Source organism: Polypterus senegalus, chromosome 12 (assembly GCF_016835505.1).
Source record: "Polypterus senegalus isolate Bchr_013 chromosome 12, ASM1683550v1, whole genome shotgun sequence".
Taxonomy (NCBI): domain Eukaryota; kingdom Metazoa; phylum Chordata; class Cladistia; order Polypteriformes; family Polypteridae; genus Polypterus; species Polypterus senegalus.
In genome coordinates this window covers 103,629,893-103,651,685 of record NC_053165.1, presented here as the reverse complement: position 1 = coordinate 103,651,685, position 21,793 = coordinate 103,629,893, and the positions used below count along the sequence as shown (strand labels likewise).

General features: G+C 37.9%; 1 protein-coding gene across 7 annotated transcripts in view; it reads right to left on the bottom strand.

Moving 5' to 3' along the window:
- The window catches only part of LOC120541448 (neogenin-like), a 396,809-nt gene that overhangs the window by 92,151 nt on the left and 282,865 nt on the right, over window positions 1-21,793 (bottom strand). For all 7 annotated transcript variants that reach the window (XM_039773085.1, XM_039773086.1, XM_039773079.1 and 4 more), the window contains exons 6-7: window positions 5,184-5,338; window positions 1,419-1,539 (exon numbers count right to left, since the gene is read on the bottom strand). In XM_039773085.1, coding sequence (XP_039629019.1) covers window positions 1,419-1,539; window positions 5,184-5,338 — 276 coding nt within the window. The remainder of the gene's footprint in view (window positions 1-1,418; window positions 1,540-5,183; window positions 5,339-21,793) is intronic.

The following is a 21,793-nucleotide window of genomic DNA, read 5'->3' as shown; positions in this document are numbered from 1 at the left end:
TAGAGTAACTATAGAATTGTATGCAATACATCATTACCTCACCACCATGCCAGACTCATGAGAGGCATTCAATTATTTACCGACCTCAGTAGGAAAGTAAAGAGTTTTCACAAATTTTTTTTGTTTTATTTTTCAATAAAGCCCACTGATAGCTCCATACACTTCATCCAGTTGTCCTGCAATGATTTTAAAAATCTTCTGTTTGACTTTCAAACCAGGACATCACAGCTGTCTCGATGTCTTGATCACTTGAAAACCGCTGTTCCAAGGAGAGATTTCTTCAAAAAAAAAAAACGGAATAGGAAATAATCTGTGGGAGCGAGGTCAGGACTGTAGGGTGGATGGTTCAGCTCCTGGAACCCACATTCTTGAATGGCAGCCAACGATTGACGTGACACATGAACCGGTGCATTGTTGTGGAGAAGCAGCATGCCTTCTGTGAGTTTTCTTAATCTTTTCTTGTTGATTGACTCTCGCAAAGCGGTCATCGTGTTGAGGGCAACCCTCCCCAGTTAAGGTTGTCTTGTGTGACATGAACTCCAGAAGCAAAAGTCATTCAAAATGCAGGAAGACAGTTGCCATGACGTTGCCTGCAGATTTTTCAGTCTTGAACTTTTTTGGGATGGAGGATGACTTGTGTTTCCACTCCATTTTGGACTAAGAATCTCTGTGATAGACCCAAGTCTCATCTCCAGTCACTAAACAATGAAATACAGGACATTGACTTGGTCTTCACAGGGCATCCCCAAGTTCTCCTGGCAGTACTGGAGCCTTTCGGCCTTTTGACATGGCGTCAGCATTCTTGGAATCAATCTGCAATGACCTTTAATATGCCAAACTTTTCATGAATTATTTTCCAAACTGTACCTGGAGAGATGCTAATTTCTTCAGCTATTGGGAAAATCAGTCTGACTGACAAAAATAAATCAACTTTCTTGCATATTCATGTGGAAGTTGCTTCCACAGGCTGTCCAATGTGAGGGTCGTCTTCAATGGACTATTTATCCCATTTAAACTGTTTGCTCCAAAATTTTACTTTGTAGGATGTTGGGGCAGACTCTGCAGGCATGCATTCATGTACCTCCTTTGGATTTACCCTTTTGTGAGAAATTTTATCACTGAACGTTACTCCAAATCTAGCATTTTCTTCCAGATATCCTATCTCTTGGAAAGATAGACTCACACTGAGCCACAACACTGCATGAGTAACTTTGAGACATGTTTCAACATGCTTGCTACTTTCCTTCATGCTCAGGTAGATAAATTATTGAACACCCCTCGTAGCAATTGAAAGGACCAGACTGGGCATTCTAGAAGATGCCATTAGCTGCCTAGCCCAAATAAAGCAAACCACATACTTCATAGTACAAACTAATCAAGTATGCAGCTTAAATTTGGGAAAACCCAGTTCTACTCACCATGTTCCAAGATAATTAGCTGAGCACTGGCTTGCACATTCCCTGCATCATTTTCAGCCATACACTGGTAAAAACCTTCATCTGACTTCACTAGACCCAAAACCTGCAAGTTATGTTCGTTCTAAAGAGAGAGATAAAGAAAGATGTGGGAAATAAGAACCAAAAACAAGGAAATGCATACTCATATATATATATATATATATATATATATATATATATATATATATATATATATATATATATATATATATATATATATATATATACATATATATACATATATATACATATATATACACACACACACACAGGTATATACTGTATGTAAACTGCTCAAAAGAAATTAAAGGAACACTTTGAAAACACATCAGATCTCAATGGGAAAAAGAAATCTTCCTGGATATCTATAGTGATATAAACTGGGTAATGTGTTAGGAATGAAAGGATGCCACATCGTTTGATGGAAATGAAAATGATCAACCTACAGAGCCCTGAATTCAAAGATGCCCCAAAAATCAGAGTGAAAAAATTATGTGGCAGGCTAGTCCATTTTACCAAAATTTAATTGCAGCAACTCAAAATTGTACGCAGCACTTTGTATGGCCCCTGTGTTCTTGTATACATGCCTGACAACATCGGTGCATGCTTCTAATGAGATGACAGATGGTGTTGTGGGGATCTCCTCCCAGATCTGGACCAGGGCATCACTGAGCTCCTGGACAGTCTGAGGTGCAACCTGGTGGCATTGGATGGACCAAAACATAATGTCCCAGAGGTGTTCTATTGGATTTAGGTCAGGAAAGTGTGGTGGCCAGTCAATGGTATCAATTCCTTCATCCTCCAGGAACTGCCTGCATACTCTCACCACATGAGGCCAGGAATTGCGTGCACCAGGAGCCACTGTACCAGCATAGGGTCTGACAATGGGTCCAAGGATTTCATCCTGATACCTAATGGCAGCCAAGGTGCCTTTGTCAAGCCTGTAGCGGTCTGTGTGACCCTCCATGGATATGCCTCCCCAGACAATCATTAACCCACCACCAAACTGCTCATGCTGAATGATGTTACAGGCAGCATAATGTTCTCCATGGCTTCTCCAGACCCTTTCACTTCTGTCACATGCTCAGGGTGAACCTGCTCTCATCTGTAAAAGCACAGGGCACCAGTGGTGCATCTGCCAATTCTGGTATTCTATGGCGAATGCCAATCGAGCTGCATGCTGCTGGGCAGTGAGCTCAGGGCCCATTAGAGGACATGGGGCCCTTGGGTCACCCTCATGAAGTCTTTCTGGTTGTTTGGTCAGAGACATTCACACCAGTGGCCTGCTGGAGGTCATTTTGTAGGGCTCTGCAAGTGCTCATCCTGTTCCTCCTTGCCCAAAGGAGCAGATACTGGTCCTGCTGATGGGTTATGGACCTTCTATGGCCCTCTCCAGCTCTCCTAGAGTAACTGCTTGTCTCCTAGAATCTCCTCCATGCCCTTGAGACTGTGCAGGGAGACACAGCAAACCTTCTGGCAATGACACATATTGATGTGCCATCCTGGAGAAGTTGGACTACCTGTGCAACCTCTGTAGGGTCCAGGTATCGCCTCATGCTACCAGTAGTGACACTGACTGTAGCCAAATGCAAAACTAGTGAAGAAACAGTCAGAAAAGATGAGGAGGGAAAAATGTCAGTGGCCTCCACCTGTTAAACCATTCCTGTTTTGGGGGTCATCTCATTGTTGCCCCTCTAGTGCATCTGTTGTTAATTTCATTAACACCACAGCAGCTGAAACTGATTAACAACCCCCTCTGCTACTTAACTGACCAGATTAATATCCCATAAGTTTCATTGACTTTATGCTATACTCTGATTAAAAAGTGTTCCTTTAATTCTTTTGAGCAGTATATATATATTATTATATTATTTTTCTTCTGCATCTTAACTTGCTTAACAGTAGAATCCCTGAAGCATATGAAAATATTTGTAATGCCAGGTCTCCGTAAATTCCCTCACACCTCCTCATTTGAATCTTTGTTTTGCAGATATGCCAATTAGCACTGTTAGACACAAAATTCACACAGCTGAAGTCTCTTTATCTGGGAGTTAGGCTTCTGGACTTGTATAGGGTAAATAATATATTGTTATTTAGGATACATACATTTCAAGTGTGTTCTGTGTCTACAACGATCTGAGTAAATGGTTTTATGAATGTTTTCTTAAAATCTTCAAGCTAAACAGCAAGTACTTTAATTTTTACTCTCTAACTTACTTGTATTTTCCGGTATTTTTTAATCAATTTTTTACAGCATTCCTGTATAAGTTATAGTAAACTTAGTACTTAAATGTCGTTCCAGGTCTTTCATATCTTGATGTAGTTTCTCATTTTTTTCATTTAGGACCTTACCTTCATTCTTTATTTCTTTATTTTTTTCTTTGCATCTCGCCTTATATCATTTATGTTACTGATCGCCGGCGATCATTACCTTCAGTTCAGAGAGTGCGTTTCGATCTTCTCTGATCTCTGTAGGGGGAGTTGTGAGTTAAGTAGGGGATGATGTTGCAGACTTGTGGGGGGAATTAGCTGAAGTTGACAATGGGGATGAAAAGGCCATGCTTGGCTCCTGAAGTCAACAAATACTCCTTGCCCGCGTCTCTCGCAGTTTTGCTCCCACTAATGGTCTCAGCTGGAGCCGATGCTGCCGTGTAAGGTCCTGGCAGGTCTGTACCTTCATTGGTCTGTTCCAGGTCAGTCTCTGAGAGGCCGTACTGTGAACTTGAGGCTGGTTTAGACTTTGACGGGTTTTTTGCTGCCTTATATTTTTCCTTTTGAGCCCTTTGTTTGCACATCATGTACATTTGTAATTGCATGAAATATTATTATATCCCCGTCAGGATGAATATATACAGAATATCATGAAATGATATATAAAACAAGGGTTAAAACATCACCACTACTAATGGAGCTCCCCCCTAAAAGTTAATCTCCAAACAGTGGACAAGACCAATAATTTCTATTGTTACCCATTAAATGGCAGCTTTTTGAGATACTGGTTTTCTCGTATGTCATGGCTTGACAGACTCAATGAGAGACTAGTTAATTCGGACCCTCACATTCAAAGTGTTAACATGCTCCAGACTGTAAAATCCCCAGGTGCAGTGTACAACTAGCTCTGCCTGCCTTTGCTACTCTACCAGTCATGTCATTGTGACACCTAGCTGCTAGTCACTTGGTCCTGAATCGTAAATAATACAGCTGTCTTCAGCTGGCTGCTTTTGGCTTCTATGGTTTGACGACTTGTGTGAACTGAGCTGTTATATGATGACCAGTGGTCCTTGATTTTACAGTGTCAAAGTCAATAATAAAGAACACCTGAAAAGCATATTTTATTACTGGATTGAATCTTTTATGTTAAATTTTCTGTTGTGAAATGGAAGTTATTATACGTATCACTAGTAATAAGCATATGAATTACATATTTCCTTGCTTTATAGAGGTCATGTGTGAAAATTAAATGCCACTGTTTTTGTGACATACAACACTAAAGCAACTTAAATAAATGAAAAAAGGTCAGAAAAGTAAGCATCTCAGAAACAGTGCTGTCAATTTTGCTCAACTACAAACTGCCTTGTTCACAAAGATTGATTTGACAGTTTGTTGTTACAAAAAAGACACAGCAGCTAAATCAGTAAATGAAAGCTGATTTTACCTGTCAAGTGCCATGTCATTATAATCATTTCACTCAGCATTTAAAGTTTAAATTAGAAAAAGGTCACTTACAATAATTTTGAAGTAATCACTGGGGATAACAGCATCTCCATTTTTGACCCACTTGACAGAAGGAGAGGGAACACCACTGACTTCACACTCAAACACAATGTCCATAGATTCATGAGCATAGATGTTATTCGGGCGCTTTATAAACTGTGGAGGCACTGCAATACAAAAGAAATTGTGTGTTACCAATTTCAGCAATTACACATTAAATACTTGGAAGATCTGGCTGGTTCGGAAAGAATTTCACTTTACTTAATTTCTGACAAGAATATAATAAGTTATACAAAGCATATTTATTGCTAACACATTCTATTAACTGCATTTCACATTATTTTTTTAAGTCTAGAGCTAGCACACATTTACAAATATATAGTCAATAAAAAACAAAGTAGCAGAGATGTAATGCTTCAACATTGGGAAAAATAACTTAAAAGTTTAAGCCACAGTTTATGGATACAGTACCATAATCCATTTATTAAAAAAGTAAATACATAAAAAAGGAAAGAAACCAAACCACTATAGTACATCCTTTGGGGTGAGCCCATACTCAGACTTATATTTTCTGAGAGCATCTCCAACCAAATCATTGTTAGCTTTCCTATTGGGCTTCATCCCCTTTATCTTCATCTTCATGTACCTTATCACCCTAACATCCTCTGCCTTTTGCTTCTCATGTCTAAATCACCTCAGTCTGTTGGTCTTCAGCACAAAACCTACTCACCTTCAAATCAAGTAATTTCTCTTAAGTCAGCATTCATGTTCTTTTCACTTTATGACACTCCACACATTTAAACAAATCATTCTCATCTCTGTTCTTTTGATCCTTTACTTTATGTTCTGCCCTTTTGGCCATGGTTTCAATGTACCTTTCACCCTTGCTACCAGTGCCATTTCCGCACCACCTTCTGTACTGAACAAGCTAGTGAAAGGCTATGTCACATTACGTGACTGTTCCAGCAGTTTTCATTCGTTCACTTCATTTACATAGTCCTATCAAGTCAAAGGCAGTTGGTGGTGTGTTCTCATGAAGTCAGCCGCATAATGTGACATGCCCAGCAACTCACTCTGATAAAATCAAAACAGATTTGATTTTGTCTTTAGTTATAGGCACAGACTTGTGTGCATGAGAGGCAACAACCAGCAAATGGTCATCTGGAAGTAAAATTCATACAATGTAGCAATAAGGACCACGGAATGTAGATATTTTGGACCTCACGAACAGAAGAGAAGCGTGTTTATTTGATGTCTCAGGTTTTACTTACCATGACAGAACTGAAAAAGAAAAAAAGGTAGAGACTGCAGCTGAGCTTGTCATACCTGTTAAGTTTTTATACAGCTCTAGCTCAGTTAGTCAACAGCTATTGGCAGTCAGAAAAAGGTGTAAGCTCAACTGTGCTGGAAGGTCAGCACTGAGTCAGTAAATGTGATATAGCCAGTGATATTCAGTTGATTAAGTTAACATGGTCCAGCGACAAGATCAGCAACAGCATTCAGCAAGTCTGACATATCCCAAAACCAACTATAAGCTATGTAATGTGATATTGGCTTAACATTAGAATCCCTGAAGCCTACGAAAAAAACTCATAATCCCAGCCCACCTTAAATTCCTTCGCACCTTTCCATCACGTCTTTTGTTTTGTATATGTGTTGATCAGCACAAGCAGCCTGCTGTCCCATCCCCCACCTTGACAAAGCTCAGCTCGGGCAAAACGTTCTCCGAGCTCAAACCAAGGCACCTTATCTGCATGTGAGGTTCCTGGAGTTGTATAGGGTAAATAATACAGCATATCGTTATTTAGAATACATGCATTTCATGTGTGTTCCGTGTCTACAAAGATCTGGGTAAGTGTAGGATTAAAGGAAATGCAAGGCAAGAAATGCTGAACACAATGCCTAAAGCAGAAACTTTTTTCCATGTTATACTAATAATGACGTGAAGTGTATAATGTGTGAAGACTTTAGTCCAAATACCAAATAAACACGTCTGCTTTTACTCAATAATATAACCAAAGGAAAAAAAAGCATTTGATTTACATGTTGCTGTCAGGAGTTAAAAACCCAAGCTCAAATATCAATCGAGAGGAAGTTTATACATATTCTTGAATGGTGCAAAGGTTCTTTATAACCCAAAGGTCCCAAGATTGAGACCGGGTGCTCTGCGTTTTGAGTAGTGAGCTGCTGTTATTATTATTACTATAATACAGTATACTAAAAACATATTTGATTTAAGTCTGTAGCACTTGGTGTAAATTTTGGTTACTTGTAAAAGTTAGCACTTGTTTTTTAATTATTCAGTTTTATTCCCTCACTCATGTTCACATGGTACAATGAACTTCCCTCTCGGAGTTGATGGCATTTATCTCCATTCTTTTCACAAGAACAGCGATGACCACAGTAGGTGCTGTGGCTGATATTTGCCCAGAACTATTTGTTGTAACGGCAATCAAAGATAAAATGTCCCGTGACTGCTATCGGACTGGACAAAGGCAGGACAGTAACAACAGGTAGCTTCTTCATAGTACTTTCACTGGCTAATAGACTGTTGCACCACAACGAAACTTTGCTTGGCACCATAAGTAAAATGGGACTTCCATCTGCAGCTATAGTCACTTTAGCGTGGCAAATTACTGCCAGTGTCATGGTAACGAGATATGTGCCCAACGCTGTGCCATGGAGTACAGAAAAATTGAAGAAAAACATGTTCAAATGACAACTCATGTTCAAATGGCATAGCATTTTCAAACAGTGACACTTTCATGTCTGAAAGTTTGTGTGCGTGTGCAAGAGAGGCAGAGGCGATCTCACTCAAGTGGTCACTGGAATATAAAACACTTTTGCAAAGGTATAACGATACAAGTGTGCTTTTATATATAAAAAAAAAAGAATAACAAATAATTCAAGTGACAACAAGATACCACGAAGACATAATTCAACAGCGTTTGTCTGCTTATATCCCTTCAATGATGTCTTTAACAGATAGCAAAACTTTACACATGCTGTTATAGACTGAAATCAAAGGCTTCTTTTTTTTGGGAATTAGTCTAGTCTCTCTTCTCTGGACTTTTTCTAGTGCTGTTATGTCCTTTTTGTAGCCTAGAGACAAACTACATACACTACTCCAGATGAGGACTCACCAGTGTTATAAAGCTTGAGCATAACCTCCTTGGACTTTACTCTACACTTCATGCTACATAAACTAACATTCTGTTTGCCTTTCTAATGACTTCTGAACACTGTGTAGAAGTTGCTAGTATACAGTCCACTACTTCTCATAAGGTGTACTTTCCATTATCAGACCTCTAACTGTGTATTCAAACATAATATTTTTACTTCCTACGTGTAATGCCTTACATTTACTGATATCAATCTTCATCTTCCACAAATCTGAGCAAACCTGTATGCTGTCCAAATCCTTCTACAATGATTCAACAGATTTCAGATTATCTGCCAATCCACCTAGCATGGTATCATCTAGGGAATCCATTCCCAGGCTCCCGATTACCAGTGTTTCAGAGCAACGGCAAGCGTGGGTGTTGTTTAGAACAAGTGTATCAGTATCTAATGACTGCGCCGCCTACTTCTTGCCTGGACATCCGCACGCTGAACACAGTGTGCTTTCTACGCTCTTATTACCACAACTAACAAGATCAGGGGTGCCCAATACGTCGATCGCGATCGACCGGTAGATTGTAAAGGTAGTGCAGGTAGATCGCGTTGCATTCAAAAAAAATTTTTTTTTTCTTTTAAATGTTAGTCTATCATATATCCTCCCTATGGCATTTGCCACTTGATTGACATACAGGGTGGCCAGTCTTAGATCTCTTTTCTTCTAACACACATGTCATCCCACATGCACCCATACAATCAGATTGTGATTCAGACTACGAATGCCATGAATGTAATTACCCGATCTACATGCTGTCAAATAAATGAACCACACGCCGTGGCGCAACGTAAAGAGGCTTCGACGCTGGCGTCCGAGGTTCGATCCACAAGAGGGGGTCCAGTGAGTGTGTACGCCTCATGAGCCCAGAATTAGGGCAAAACACGTATCGCGTACTATATAATAATATAATATAATTATATATATATAATTTTTAATGTAGGTAGATCATTTCGACCTGGTCATTTTAAAAGTAGCTCGTAAGTCAAAAAAGTGTGGGCACCCCTGAACTAGATACATGTACTTATATGACAGCATGAACTGCTTGTAGATAAGGTTAGTCTTTTATTGGTGTCAACATATTGCAGTAGTTTTATTAAAAATAAGTGTCGGTCGTTCTAAAACCGTTCACATGTGAGATTCCCTTGCACTGTGTCATTCCCGGGAGCCCAGGATTCCCGGAAATGACATGCAGGATTCTCGAATTCCCAGGAATGGATTCCCTAGTATTCTCTGCAAACATATCCATCTTTTTACTTATATTCCTACCCAAATCATTTATATATTAAAAATGGATGCGTCCCTAGCACAGAACCCTGTGGAACACCATTCTTAATATCAGACAGTTATGATAAGGTTCCACGCACCATAACCCTCTGCTTCCTGTGACTGAGCCAATTTTGCACATGTCTACAAACATCACCTTGAACTTTTTTAGTTTGATGCCCATGTTGCACCTTTCAAAAGCATTCTTAAAGTCAAGATAAATAATATCACATGCTGTATTTTGATCATACTGTTTTGTTGGTTCCTCTTAGAATTCCAGCATGTTAGTAAAACATGACCTCACTCTTCTGAACCAATACGACTGTTCAGTAAAATTCCTGTTCTTGCTATGTGTTGCTCAATCTATTCCTCAACTCCTTCCATTCGTTTTCCTGTGATGTATGTTAAGCTTAGTGAGCTATAGCTGCTTGGATCTGCCCTGTCACCCTTTTTATATAATAGGATAATATTTGTCATTTTCCAGTCCTTCAGATTTTCCCAAGTGCAGTAACTTCATAAAAATATGCATCAATATGTACTCCATATTCTCCTTAAGAACTCAAGGCTAAATATTTTCTGGTCTTGGAGATTTGTTTGATTTCAGCCAATCTAAGCAGTACTTCTCCTTCAACAATTTCCAAATTCCTCTGTACCTCTTTAGTAGTCCCATTTTAGTAGTAGACCCATTTACCACAGACAGAGATTCAACTTCCTCACTTGAAGACGTCAGAAAAATGCAAATTTAGAGCATTTGCTATTTTAGTGTGTATATTTTTAATTCCCCTTTATTATTCCTGATGCAGTTCACCTCCTCATTGACTGTACTTTTACATTTAAAATATTGAAAGAATTTCTTTGAGTTGTCTTTTACTTTAGCTGCTATACTCCTCTCGACTGACTTTAAGCCTCCCTAATATTTTTCCCTTTGCAGTTACTAATTTTATACACCTTATACAGCTTTTTTATCCTTTGTAGCTTCTTTTTGAATTAATTATTAACCCACTGTGGACTGTTTTTTTTCAGTTTTCTACTTATTCTAAGTTTAGGTTTGTACCCGTCCAGCATTATATGTAAAACATTTTAAAACCTGTTCCACTGCTCCTTGACTGTCTCCACACTTAGAAGCTTATCCCAGTCTTTCCTCCTTAGATTTTGCTGCATCTGCTCAAAATCTGCCAAACCAAAGTTAAACTTAACAGTTTCAGTCACTGCATCCTCACTCTTCCAAAACACTAAAAATTATACTACGGTCACTTGATCCTAGTAGTTCAATTATCTAGATTATTACAAAATGCTAAATCTACAAAGGCTTCACTCCAAGCTGGTGCTTTAACATACTATGTTAAAAACCAGACACTAATTACCTCCAAAAAGTCTTGTGCTCTGCTGTTTGCTAGGTTAGTCCAGTTAATATTTTGGTAGTTCAAGCCCCCCATAACTATAATATCCCCTTATAAACTTGCCTTTTTAATATTAGTAAAAAGATTTGTGTTGAAATTACTGTCTGCATTGTATAACACACTTCTAAAATAAGTCCTTTTCCCAATGGTATTCAGGTGAAGCCACATGTCCTCATTAAGATGGGGGCTCATCATTCCACTGAAAAGGACTAGCATTTAAATTCTGTTTCACATAAACAGCTACCCTACCCTCCTTTTCAGTCTATCCTTCCTAAAAATCGTGTATCCCTTTATGCTATACTCATCCCCATTTTTATTTAGCCAGGTTTCCGTTACTGCTATAATATCAAGACTGTGCTCCTTTACATACAACTCCATATCAACCGTTTCATTTTTGATATTTCTAGCATTAAAGCATGCCTTTTTTTAACATATTACTCATTATACTTTTACAATTAAATGTTGGATTAGAATTTACGTCACTATGCATTTTTATTTTTATACTATTGTTTGTTTCTCTTTGTACAGATGTAAACATGGTCTGTTCTAAACTCCCTGTCCCCCTTCCATTTCCTAGTTTAAACAATCCTCACCTAACCTACTCATACACCTCTTCAACACATTGGTGCCCCTCCAGTTCAGATGTAACACGTCACGGCGGAACAGGTCCTCATCTGTTCCTAAAGGAATCCCAATTTCTTACTGTCTTGTCTGCTCTTACAGCTGCTGGTGCCCAATTGGCATCTTAAGAAGGGCCGCCTGCCTATGTACAGCTAAGCCTTGCCCTTTATTGCTTTGACGTCAGCCGCAAACTTTTTCCACCCCCACTAAGGAATCATTGATTCTGTTACTTATCATCCATTTGTTGTTACAATGTCGGGTTATTTACTTACTTCTTACTGTTCTGCCTCGCCAATTATAGTTTGAATACAAATAACCAAAACAAGTACACATAACAAGTAACTTTTCTAAATGTACCCGAAACACCCAACTGTTTTTGCAACAAAAAAAAAAGAAAAAAACCCTTCTAAAGGGAATAAAAAAGCTTTAAATATTCACAAACAGCTCCTTAGTGGTAATCACAGTTTTAGGAGCAAAACATATTTTTAATTAACTCTCACACCACAGAAAAAAACAACTCTAAGCTGCTTCCCTCTCGTTTGCAAAGATGACATCAAAACATCAGTACGTCTTTACCTCTGCACGTTACGGCCAATGTGCCAATTTTACACATTTTTTATTACATAGCATTATTTTATGTGTGAAGAGATGCAATGAAGGCATTCTTTCAGATTACATAAATCCTCTATATTACTAATGTATGTTCTGTAGAAATAATTGCCTTCTAATAAAGAAACTGGCTGGAGGAAAACCTTTGGCCACAGTGGCCCCTTATCAGTTTGAGCTTATGGGCTGAAACATGTTTTTTGCTGAGATTATCTAGTTTGCTTCTCTTTTGTATCTATTATTGGGGTAAAAAAAAATCAAAAGTGTGTTTGTAAAATTTAAAAAAATATATATGAGTAGTCATAGCAAAGCCTAGCTATAGACTATTGATATGCTGTATACAGAGTACATACATTAGTTTCTAACAAAGCAAGAAACACCAATAAAATTAAGTTCTGAAATTAAAATTTCATGTTGGCTATTTAATAAATACAGAAAGCCTCCCACTGCCTGCACCCCAATATGTGTAGGTATAGTTTAGCATAGCAGTACACCTCCCGCTTTATAAAAGAGGATGTACAGTAGAGTTTACATAGTACAGTGCTGACTTATATACGATAAATCAAACAAGTATGTTTAACTGAACAGTTCTGTTTCTGTCTCGAGAAGGTGGCCTCAAATATTGAGCAATCTGCTTTCACAGGTCTTTTCCTAAATCAAAATAACAAGCCAGGAACTTGAGATGTTAAATAGTTTTCCATTTCTTCTGCCAGTAACCAGTGTGAATTCCGCACCAATTACCTCATCACAGTAATTTGGCTTTATGACTCTTTAACACACACCCCAGGGCCCAGCAGCAGGCAATCAACTGACCCATAAACCACAATTGGCAACAGACATCCCTTCCTTCCTTCTACTCTTCATAGACCCGAAAAAGAGAACTAAATACCACAAATACATTGCAAAAATAAGTAATTTACACTACATACATCCATACATAAATACATATAGTCAGCCTGTGGGACCAGTCTAAGAATGAGGCATCTTCCTATGCAACTTCTTCTCTTATTGTGCTGTGGCATTTCCTCCAATCTAATAATTACGTTTTATGCAGCTGCAAACTTGCAAAAGCAGTGGCAAGCACTGTGGTGGAGTGAGGCATCACATTTTAAACCGCAAGACTGTTGACTAAATTTTCAATTCAACCTCCTTGTGTGACCCTCTTCAAATCACGTAACCTGCTGGCGTGCAAATTACAAACATATGATCTATAAGAATTGACATATCGTGATTTTGTAAGTCACCTTAGAGAAACGCATTAACCAAAAGTTGTATATACAATGTAATGGACACAACCATGGACTGGTGTCCCGGCCAGGATGGCTCAAGGTTCCTTACCCAGCTGTTAGGCTAGTTTAAGGGAAGAAGACCGCAACCTGGAGCCATTTGCTTCCCCATTCTGACTGGTGAGGGCAGCATTTTGGTGGATCTCCCATATACAATCCAGCAGGGCTTATAGGGACATGGAGTTCCAATGGGCAGCTCTGCTGGATCTTGTGGGAGTCACCAGAAGGAGCTGTGGGGAGACTTCCTACTTTTAGGGAGGTTCCACCTGACCCAGAAGTGCTTCCTGGATGCAATTTGGTGGCACTGGAAGTACCTGGAATCTGTATAAAGGAAATAACTCCTCACTCAGGGAGTCAGAGTCAGGTGAAAGAGGATGTAGCACACCTGGACGAGAGGAAGGAGAACACAAACAAAGAAGGGAAAGAAGATTATTGCTTGGATTTTGTGCATTATGCAATGCTTGAACAAAGCCGAAGAGGGATATTTATAGAAAATAAAATCTTTAGTTGAACCCAGGACCTGTATTTGTGTTGGTGTTTTTGAGGCTCAGTCGCACCTCTACTGGTCATGATAATAGTAATAATAAAACAAAAGAGAAGAGTGGAGTTGGATGTTAGTCAAAAGTTAGTAAATCATAAGGAATACAGTAGAACCTTGGATTGCAAGTAACTTGGTTTGCGAGTGTTTTGCAAGACAAGCTAAAATTTTTAATAAATTTTGACTTGATAAACGAGTGATGTCTTGTAATACGAGTAGTACATATACGCTTTGTCTGCCAAGCACCACGTGATCACAACTGAGCTGATGGTTCTCTCTCTCTCACTGCAGGATTGTGGGTAATTGTCTCCCATTCTCCACCTGAGTCGACGTGCATCACTCATATAGTCAACATCCGCACAAGCGTATAATGTTTACTATAGCTTGGTGACCATGTGTGCGTTTTGTAACGTGCGAGTCCCCGTCTTGCACCCCAAAACACGAAGCTGGGTCTTAGTACTTTAGCAACACCTGCTTTACTCAGCTTGAAACATGAACAGCACGTTATTGTAGCGGGATCTGCCACTAACTATACACAGACACAGCAGTCAGGCAGGGTGGGGGCCAAGTAATACTATGCCCTGCACACTTATAATGTTCCTGTATTACCCATCAACAGCAGGCGCTTATAGCATGTCCACGATCTTTTTGGATTCGCTTTTACTGTGAACTACTACATTGTTTCAAGCCTGCGGTTGCTTCCGGACGCTCTTCTGCCTGTCGTCCCGAATCCCAAAAGAGTTTACAAACTCACACCAGCCATGATTCTTTTCAAAGGTTAATTTGTTTTATGTATTTTTACTTTATACTTTGTATTAATCATTTTTATATGAATAGTTTTGGGTTGTGGAACGAATAATCTGAGTTTCCATTATTTCTTATGGGGAAATTCGCTTTGATATACGAGTGCTCTGGATTGTGAGCATGTTTCCGGAATGAATTATGCTCGCAAATCAAGGTTCCACTGTTTATTGCTTGGCAAAAACAACATAAATCAATGATCACCGACTGAATTTATTCCCTAGCACTAACTGAATGTTTGCAATTTATTATTTATAATCTGATCAGTTTTTAAATCGATATTTTTTTATACCTACAGAACATGTGCTCACCCACTCTGAAGAGTTTCGTGCACATCTGTTATTTTTATCTCACGCCCCTTTGCTCCCACAGATGCTCCTTCCACTGCCAACCATTTCTGAAGTTTGATAAAGCAATACGTTAGATGCATCAAACCTATATTTTGTAGCTTTGTTAATGATGCATTGCATAAGCTGCACAAAGCCTTTACTAACTCCAAAATCATCAGGACAAATGCCTTGACATACAAGGTCAGCATATCTTGCTGTTATTTTTTGCTTAAAGAAAGCGGGAAGCATACCTTTCTCTTACATTCTCTTTGAAACTAAATTCAGTTTGGCCAGGGATTGTTAAACTAAAACATCACAGCAAGTTGAATTAACCCGATTTGTGTCCATTGTACCTTAAAATTTTGCTATATTTGTCTCAGCTCTGATAATTCAAGTCAATTCAAATATCTGAATCTAACACCAGTGAAAACCTGGTGAAAATGTCTGACTTCCCTATCCCTTTTATAGCTGTGTTACCCTGGCTGGTTTTGATTGCTCCTTGCACATCTGTAGGCTTCATTTTCTTAATACATTTTAGGTATCTGGGAAGGAAATGAAATTATAAAAATAATGGTATTACAACTGGATTTTTAATACAAAGAGAAAGGCAGAATTTCTATAATTGTGTGCATTCATATTCAAAGCAACATTTTATTTTTATTTATTTATTTATTTTTTTACACAGGAGTTCTACTAGCATTCCCTTGGTATATTTGTAAAATGAATTACTGTAAGAAACCAAATATTTATGTATTGTTTAAATGCTGACAATTTTGACATTTCTGGTTGAAATGCAAGCGTCCCTTCTCTCATCTACAGTCTCACAAGTTATTAATTTGTTTCTTTTTCTTTATGATTGGATTCAATGATTGCAGTAAGTCCTTGGTGGATTGGAACCAAATCCGCTTTTCCTTTGTACTTCCTGGTGAATAGAGGTTTAATCTCACATTTAATAAACTGGATGGCATGCCGAAAACCTAAATCCACGGACTGAAGCATCAACAATTAGTTGCAAATGACAATGGGGCGAGCAAAATTTACTGGACAAGATTTCTTAAAATAACCTAAATAATCTCTAACACAAACTTCCTTGATAAGTCAATAATTCTTACAATAAGGGAATCAAGATTTTATGGTTTGATATAAAAGCTTTTCACTTGCTTAGATTTTATTTTTTGCAGTGATCTACATGCTTGAACTACACACACCAGGCCCACTGTGGTTCTTGCCCAGTGGTACAAATCTCCCTACACAGTATAGGCAAAATATTAACATCACAAAATAAGTAGTGGTGGGTGAAACAGTGGAATTTCTTTTTGCAAAACCTTGTTTAACATGCATTTTCACAGCCTGAAAACTCACTAAACAGTTTGTTATGGATTTTAAACTTTGTGTTTGAGAAATAGGAAGAAATATGGCTTCTTATGGCCTTGGCAACACCACACAACAACAACATTTATTTATATAGAACATTTTCATACAAATTATGTAGCTCAAACTGCTTTACAGGATGAAGAAATAAAGAAAAATATAAAAATAAGATTAGGCACCTACCCTTTGTTAGGCTATAGTAGGTTGGATAATGACTGACTGACTGAAGATTGGGCAATGCTAAGTAACATAGAATAATGTAAGGTCCGATGGCCTGGAGGACAGAAAGGGGCTCTGAAGGCACAAGACCACACGGCCTCCACTGGGCATTCTACCTAACATCAATGATCTAAATCAGTCCTCATGGTTTAAAAGGGGTTCAGGTGAAAATAAACGCAAACTTTTAGAAATACAATATGGCTAAACACAATCGCTGCAATTTTACCTAAATGTTGTATTGTGCTTGGCGTTTTACAGTAGGTTAAGTTTGGTTAGTTTAAAAAAAAAAAAAACTGGCTGTGTTGATAAAAGAGTCCTCCCATCAGCCCCAGCGCACTCCTGCTGTCTGATGGGTTTTTATGTTGCCTCTCACCATTATAACGCCCCTTTCCCATTATGCCACATAGCTAATAATATAAGTTGGGCCAACAGAACCTGCCATCCAACATTTTTCCCACAATCTCAATTCCCACACAAGAAAGTAAAAAAAGGTTCCATGCCCACAACTTTTAGGATTTCAGTGACTCTACTCTGAGCAGCCCTTTGTAACACAGAGCAAGATCAAATAATTGAGCTCAAACTAGAGCTAAGTTTATACAACCCCAATTCCAAAATATTTGAGACGCTAGTAAAATGTAAATAAAAACAGAATGCAATGATTTGTAAATTTATACAACTCACCATAGAACATAGAAAACATATCAAATGGTTAAACTGAGAAAATGTACCATTTTAAGAAAAGAATAAGGTAATCTTGAATTTGATGGCAGCAATGGGTCTCAAAAAAGTTGGGACAGGGCCATTTTACCACTGCATAGCATCTCCTCTTCTTCGCAATTTTACGCTGAGGAACATTATTCTGAAATTGTTCCAGAATTGGTATGCAAAGCTTGTTGCAGATTGGTGAACCTCTACCATCTTTACTTCTGACAGACTCTGCCAATCTAACATTTTTATATCTAATCATGTTACTCACCTGTTGCCAATTAACCTAATTAATTGTAAAATGTTACTCCAATTTTTTTTTTTTTAGTACCACCGACTTTTCCAGGCTTTTGTTGCCCCGTCCTGAGTTTTTTGAGACATGTTGCTGCCATCACATTCAAAATGAGCTAATATTTTTAATGAAATAGTAAAATGTCTCACTTTCAACATTGGATATATGTTTCTATATATGTTCTATTGTGAATAAAATATTGGGTTTCTGAGATTTGCAAGTCATTGCATTCTGTTTTCAGTTACATTTTACACGGTGTCCCAACTTTTTTGGAATCGGGGTTGTAGGTTGTTTGTCATGTGTACTGAGTACAATGAATTTCTTTCTTGTGTATGCAGTTCTACATTCAACACACTCTCTGGCACAATGGTTAGTAGGCATGAGACAATAGAATTCATATTACGATTGAAGCTTCACAATTCTATATTCCCACTGTATGAAATCTCCATAAAATTAGGAAACATACTGTATGTTAAGTGTTACTTATTATAAAGTATTCATCTATGAAAACACTGCAAAATAATTTTTCAAAAATCAGTGTGAAAATACACAAGTTTTAACAAGTGTTTATAAGCTTTTTCTTTTGTATTAAAATGAATAGTGTAATGAACACCAAGATGGAAAGACTGAGGCACACACTAAATGACAGTTAACTCCAAAACCTGCTACTTTTAACAATGAAACAGCATAGCTGTCTGCTGTTACTGCACCATGGGAAATTGCTCATAAAACAGCAGGCTTCACATACTGTAGCAACTAGGAACATCATTTTGAATGCTGTTCCTCGTGTTGTGTTAGTTGTATAGCATCGTCGATCATCTTCCACTGTTGCACACTGTCACCCTGACTCTCGCTCTGTATTCGACTTTAGATTGCAAACTTTAGCAACAGTATCTCTCTAAGAGAATCTGCCTGCCTTCATGAACCTTCCTAGGCTTGTTCTCTGTGTTTTGCAAATAACCCCAGAGTTTATAGAACTCTGAGTTCAGTATACCTACAGTATGTGACAGGTTGCTGTCAATCATACATTTAGCCCCATCCATTTTCAGGGTAACCTGCTGATTATTACAATATTAACATAAAATATTTGCACTGCACAAGACAAGACATGTTGTACACTGATTTAGCATATAAAACTAAGAAATTCACGGTACTCAGTACATGTAATAATAATGACCCAATAAATCCATAACAAAGTTACTGTAGTGCAAAACCATCCAAATTTCAATTTATATTTTTGTTTTTTGAGTTAATATTAAATATTGCTCCAACAATGGCTCTTTGAATGCCTTGCGGACCAATTTTCTGAGGATCCTGACTGGATATACAAAAAAAAATGGTGATATTTTCTTCTGTGAAAACATCAACACTGGGTACAGACATAGCAGAGGCAGATGTTTGATTTGACCAGAAAAGCAAATACTGGAAATTTGTCTGTTTTGTCTTTCCATCTTACTATAATATTACTGTTGAGAGCGATGCAAGATCCACTGCTATATAATTCATCCTTTCTGTAACGTCCCTTTATTTTTTAATCATTATCAGTGAAAGGATTAAGAATGTCTCAAATATTTCCTCTCACATCTGCCGTTCGTGAGAACTGCAGTAACTACAGCTTGCTGCTCCTAGTAGCATCTTAGTATATCATGAAATAGGTTGAAGTACAATAGTAAGTTAGTCCTTTGCCAATTCCAGTTAAGTTTGATTTGAAAACAAGCTTGTGGTTGCAATGGTGTATTATGAAACAACACTGAAATTTACTGTACTCTTTAGAGTATTTGACAAACTAAATAAATTGTGTGCATGAAAAACTCAACCTGTGGTCTGAGACCCACTTTCATGTACAGTGAAGTCTATGTTGTTTGTTGACAGTTCTGACCTTATGCCTAATGGTCAGCGAGTATAACAACCTTCCCTGAAAACCTCAAATATTCTGTCTCCCTTACTTTATATAACTACATTGAACACTCTGTATTTCTTATGTGAAAATTCTAAGAATATATTTAGTTAAGTACAATGTTAGGTTTATTCAGTCAAGAGCAAAACAGCCTACAGATGTAAACTGCATGCCCATCTCCACTACAACAGAAGATGACCAGAGTAGCCACAGGCTGTTCAGAAGAAAATAAAGGACAGAGCCTGAAGGATGCACAATCTGTCCAATAGGTGTGGCCAATATAAGATATAACTGTTATTTGAGTTGTGGCAACTGACTCCAGAATCTGTTCACAGCAGTATACAAAAGGAAATAAACTAGAGAATTACTTCTTTAGCAGTTAACATCTGTGGAAACACGCTCTCATTAACATTTTCCCATGAACTGCCGGTACTGCTTAAGTAAAAGGTAACTATAATTGCAAACAGCTTGCACCTACCTACATGAAACTGAGAAACCAGCATACCAAAACCTTACCAAAAACAGGAAAATGTTTAATAATTTTTGTTATGTTGGATTTCAGGGGCTGATGAACCCTACTGCAGTGCTTCCCAACCTTTTCTATGCCTTGATCCTTAGAAAATGTTAAGATTTATTTTTACACTCTCTACAAAAGTAATATCACATTTGACGATGAAGAAGTCAAATTTCTAATTTTTGAGTCACAAACAGAACCACACACAGTACTGTGGGTGAACAAAAAACTCAAAAAAATAGGCCTTTAACTCAGCTATTTACCTTTTTAAATGACAATAATATTGCAAATGTGTCCCCTGGGAAGCTTAGAAACTATTGATAATCCGGAGTTGAGGTATCCTGCGAGGCATCAAGTTTTGCAAGGAAATGACACATGATCAACAGTCAAGGAGTTTGGGGGATTGGAGACCCCTGTGAGGCAGTGAGTACTGGGGCACCACTTAGCAATGAAACACAGTTGACAAACTTCCCCCCCAATAACACCTGCACTGCAGTTTAAAAAAACAGAATTGGATGAGTGTAAGCACAGAAATCAATACTAAACCTCACCCTTATGTATATATTACTGGAAGGTCCAAAGTCCATTCTTTTAAAAAAAAAAAAGATTTTTGCCTTTACGAAGGCTCAGCCCTACAGGAATGCACATTTCTGTGGTTCATTCACAGGTGACAGTTCCACATACAATGCTTGATTATTTCCATATTATAGAATAGGAGCACTAACTTTTATTGGGATTAATAAAGTATCTATCTATCTATCTAATACATGACATAGAAATTGTGGAACACTGCAAAATAGTGACTGCACCATAATAAAGTTGGACAGCATACTTTCCCCTTTGTTGCACCCTCATACCCCCTTTGGGTTTCGGGCATTGCAGGTTGGGAGCCACTGCCCTATTGTCTACTGTATGTACCAAAGTCAAACTTGTTACTAAACATAGTGATCCAAGTATAGTATTTAAATGAAAGGAGGGTATTTAACATTTGAATTTGTCTTGAAAATGTATTTGTATTTTTGCTCTAATTACCAGGATTTAAATGTGAAAAATGTAGAAAAAAAGTGTCTTTGTAGAAGAGTACAAACTTGGAATGCTGAATTCCAACATTCATAATGTGATTTACTAAAATCAAAACAATGGCTCAAACAGAAATTAAAAGGAAACTCAAAGCATTTGTGTGTTCTTATACTCTTTACCACACATACAGCTTTTTAATCTCAATCTGTTAATTTTCAGATTGCGCTGAAAGAATTATTTTTCACTGAATTAGAACCGAACTTCATGCTGACATTTGGGAAAAACTGGATTTTCTTTTCAACACTAATTCTTTTTCAAGTATTGTCTGCAGTTACTGGGTTACATAAATGTTATATGGTGTATTACTTACTGAATTAAAGGAAATCCAGCTGGGCTAACTCATAAAATTAAGAAATAATCATTTGTACCATTATTAAACCTATGATATGCTACAGAACAACACGTTATGTGACTTCTGAAACAAAGAAAGGTCATTAGAAGAATGCCTCTAAATCTCCAGCCAGTGCTATTACCTCCTGTACATTTTTACTGATCCTAATATCCATCCACTGCTCGCTGCTCACA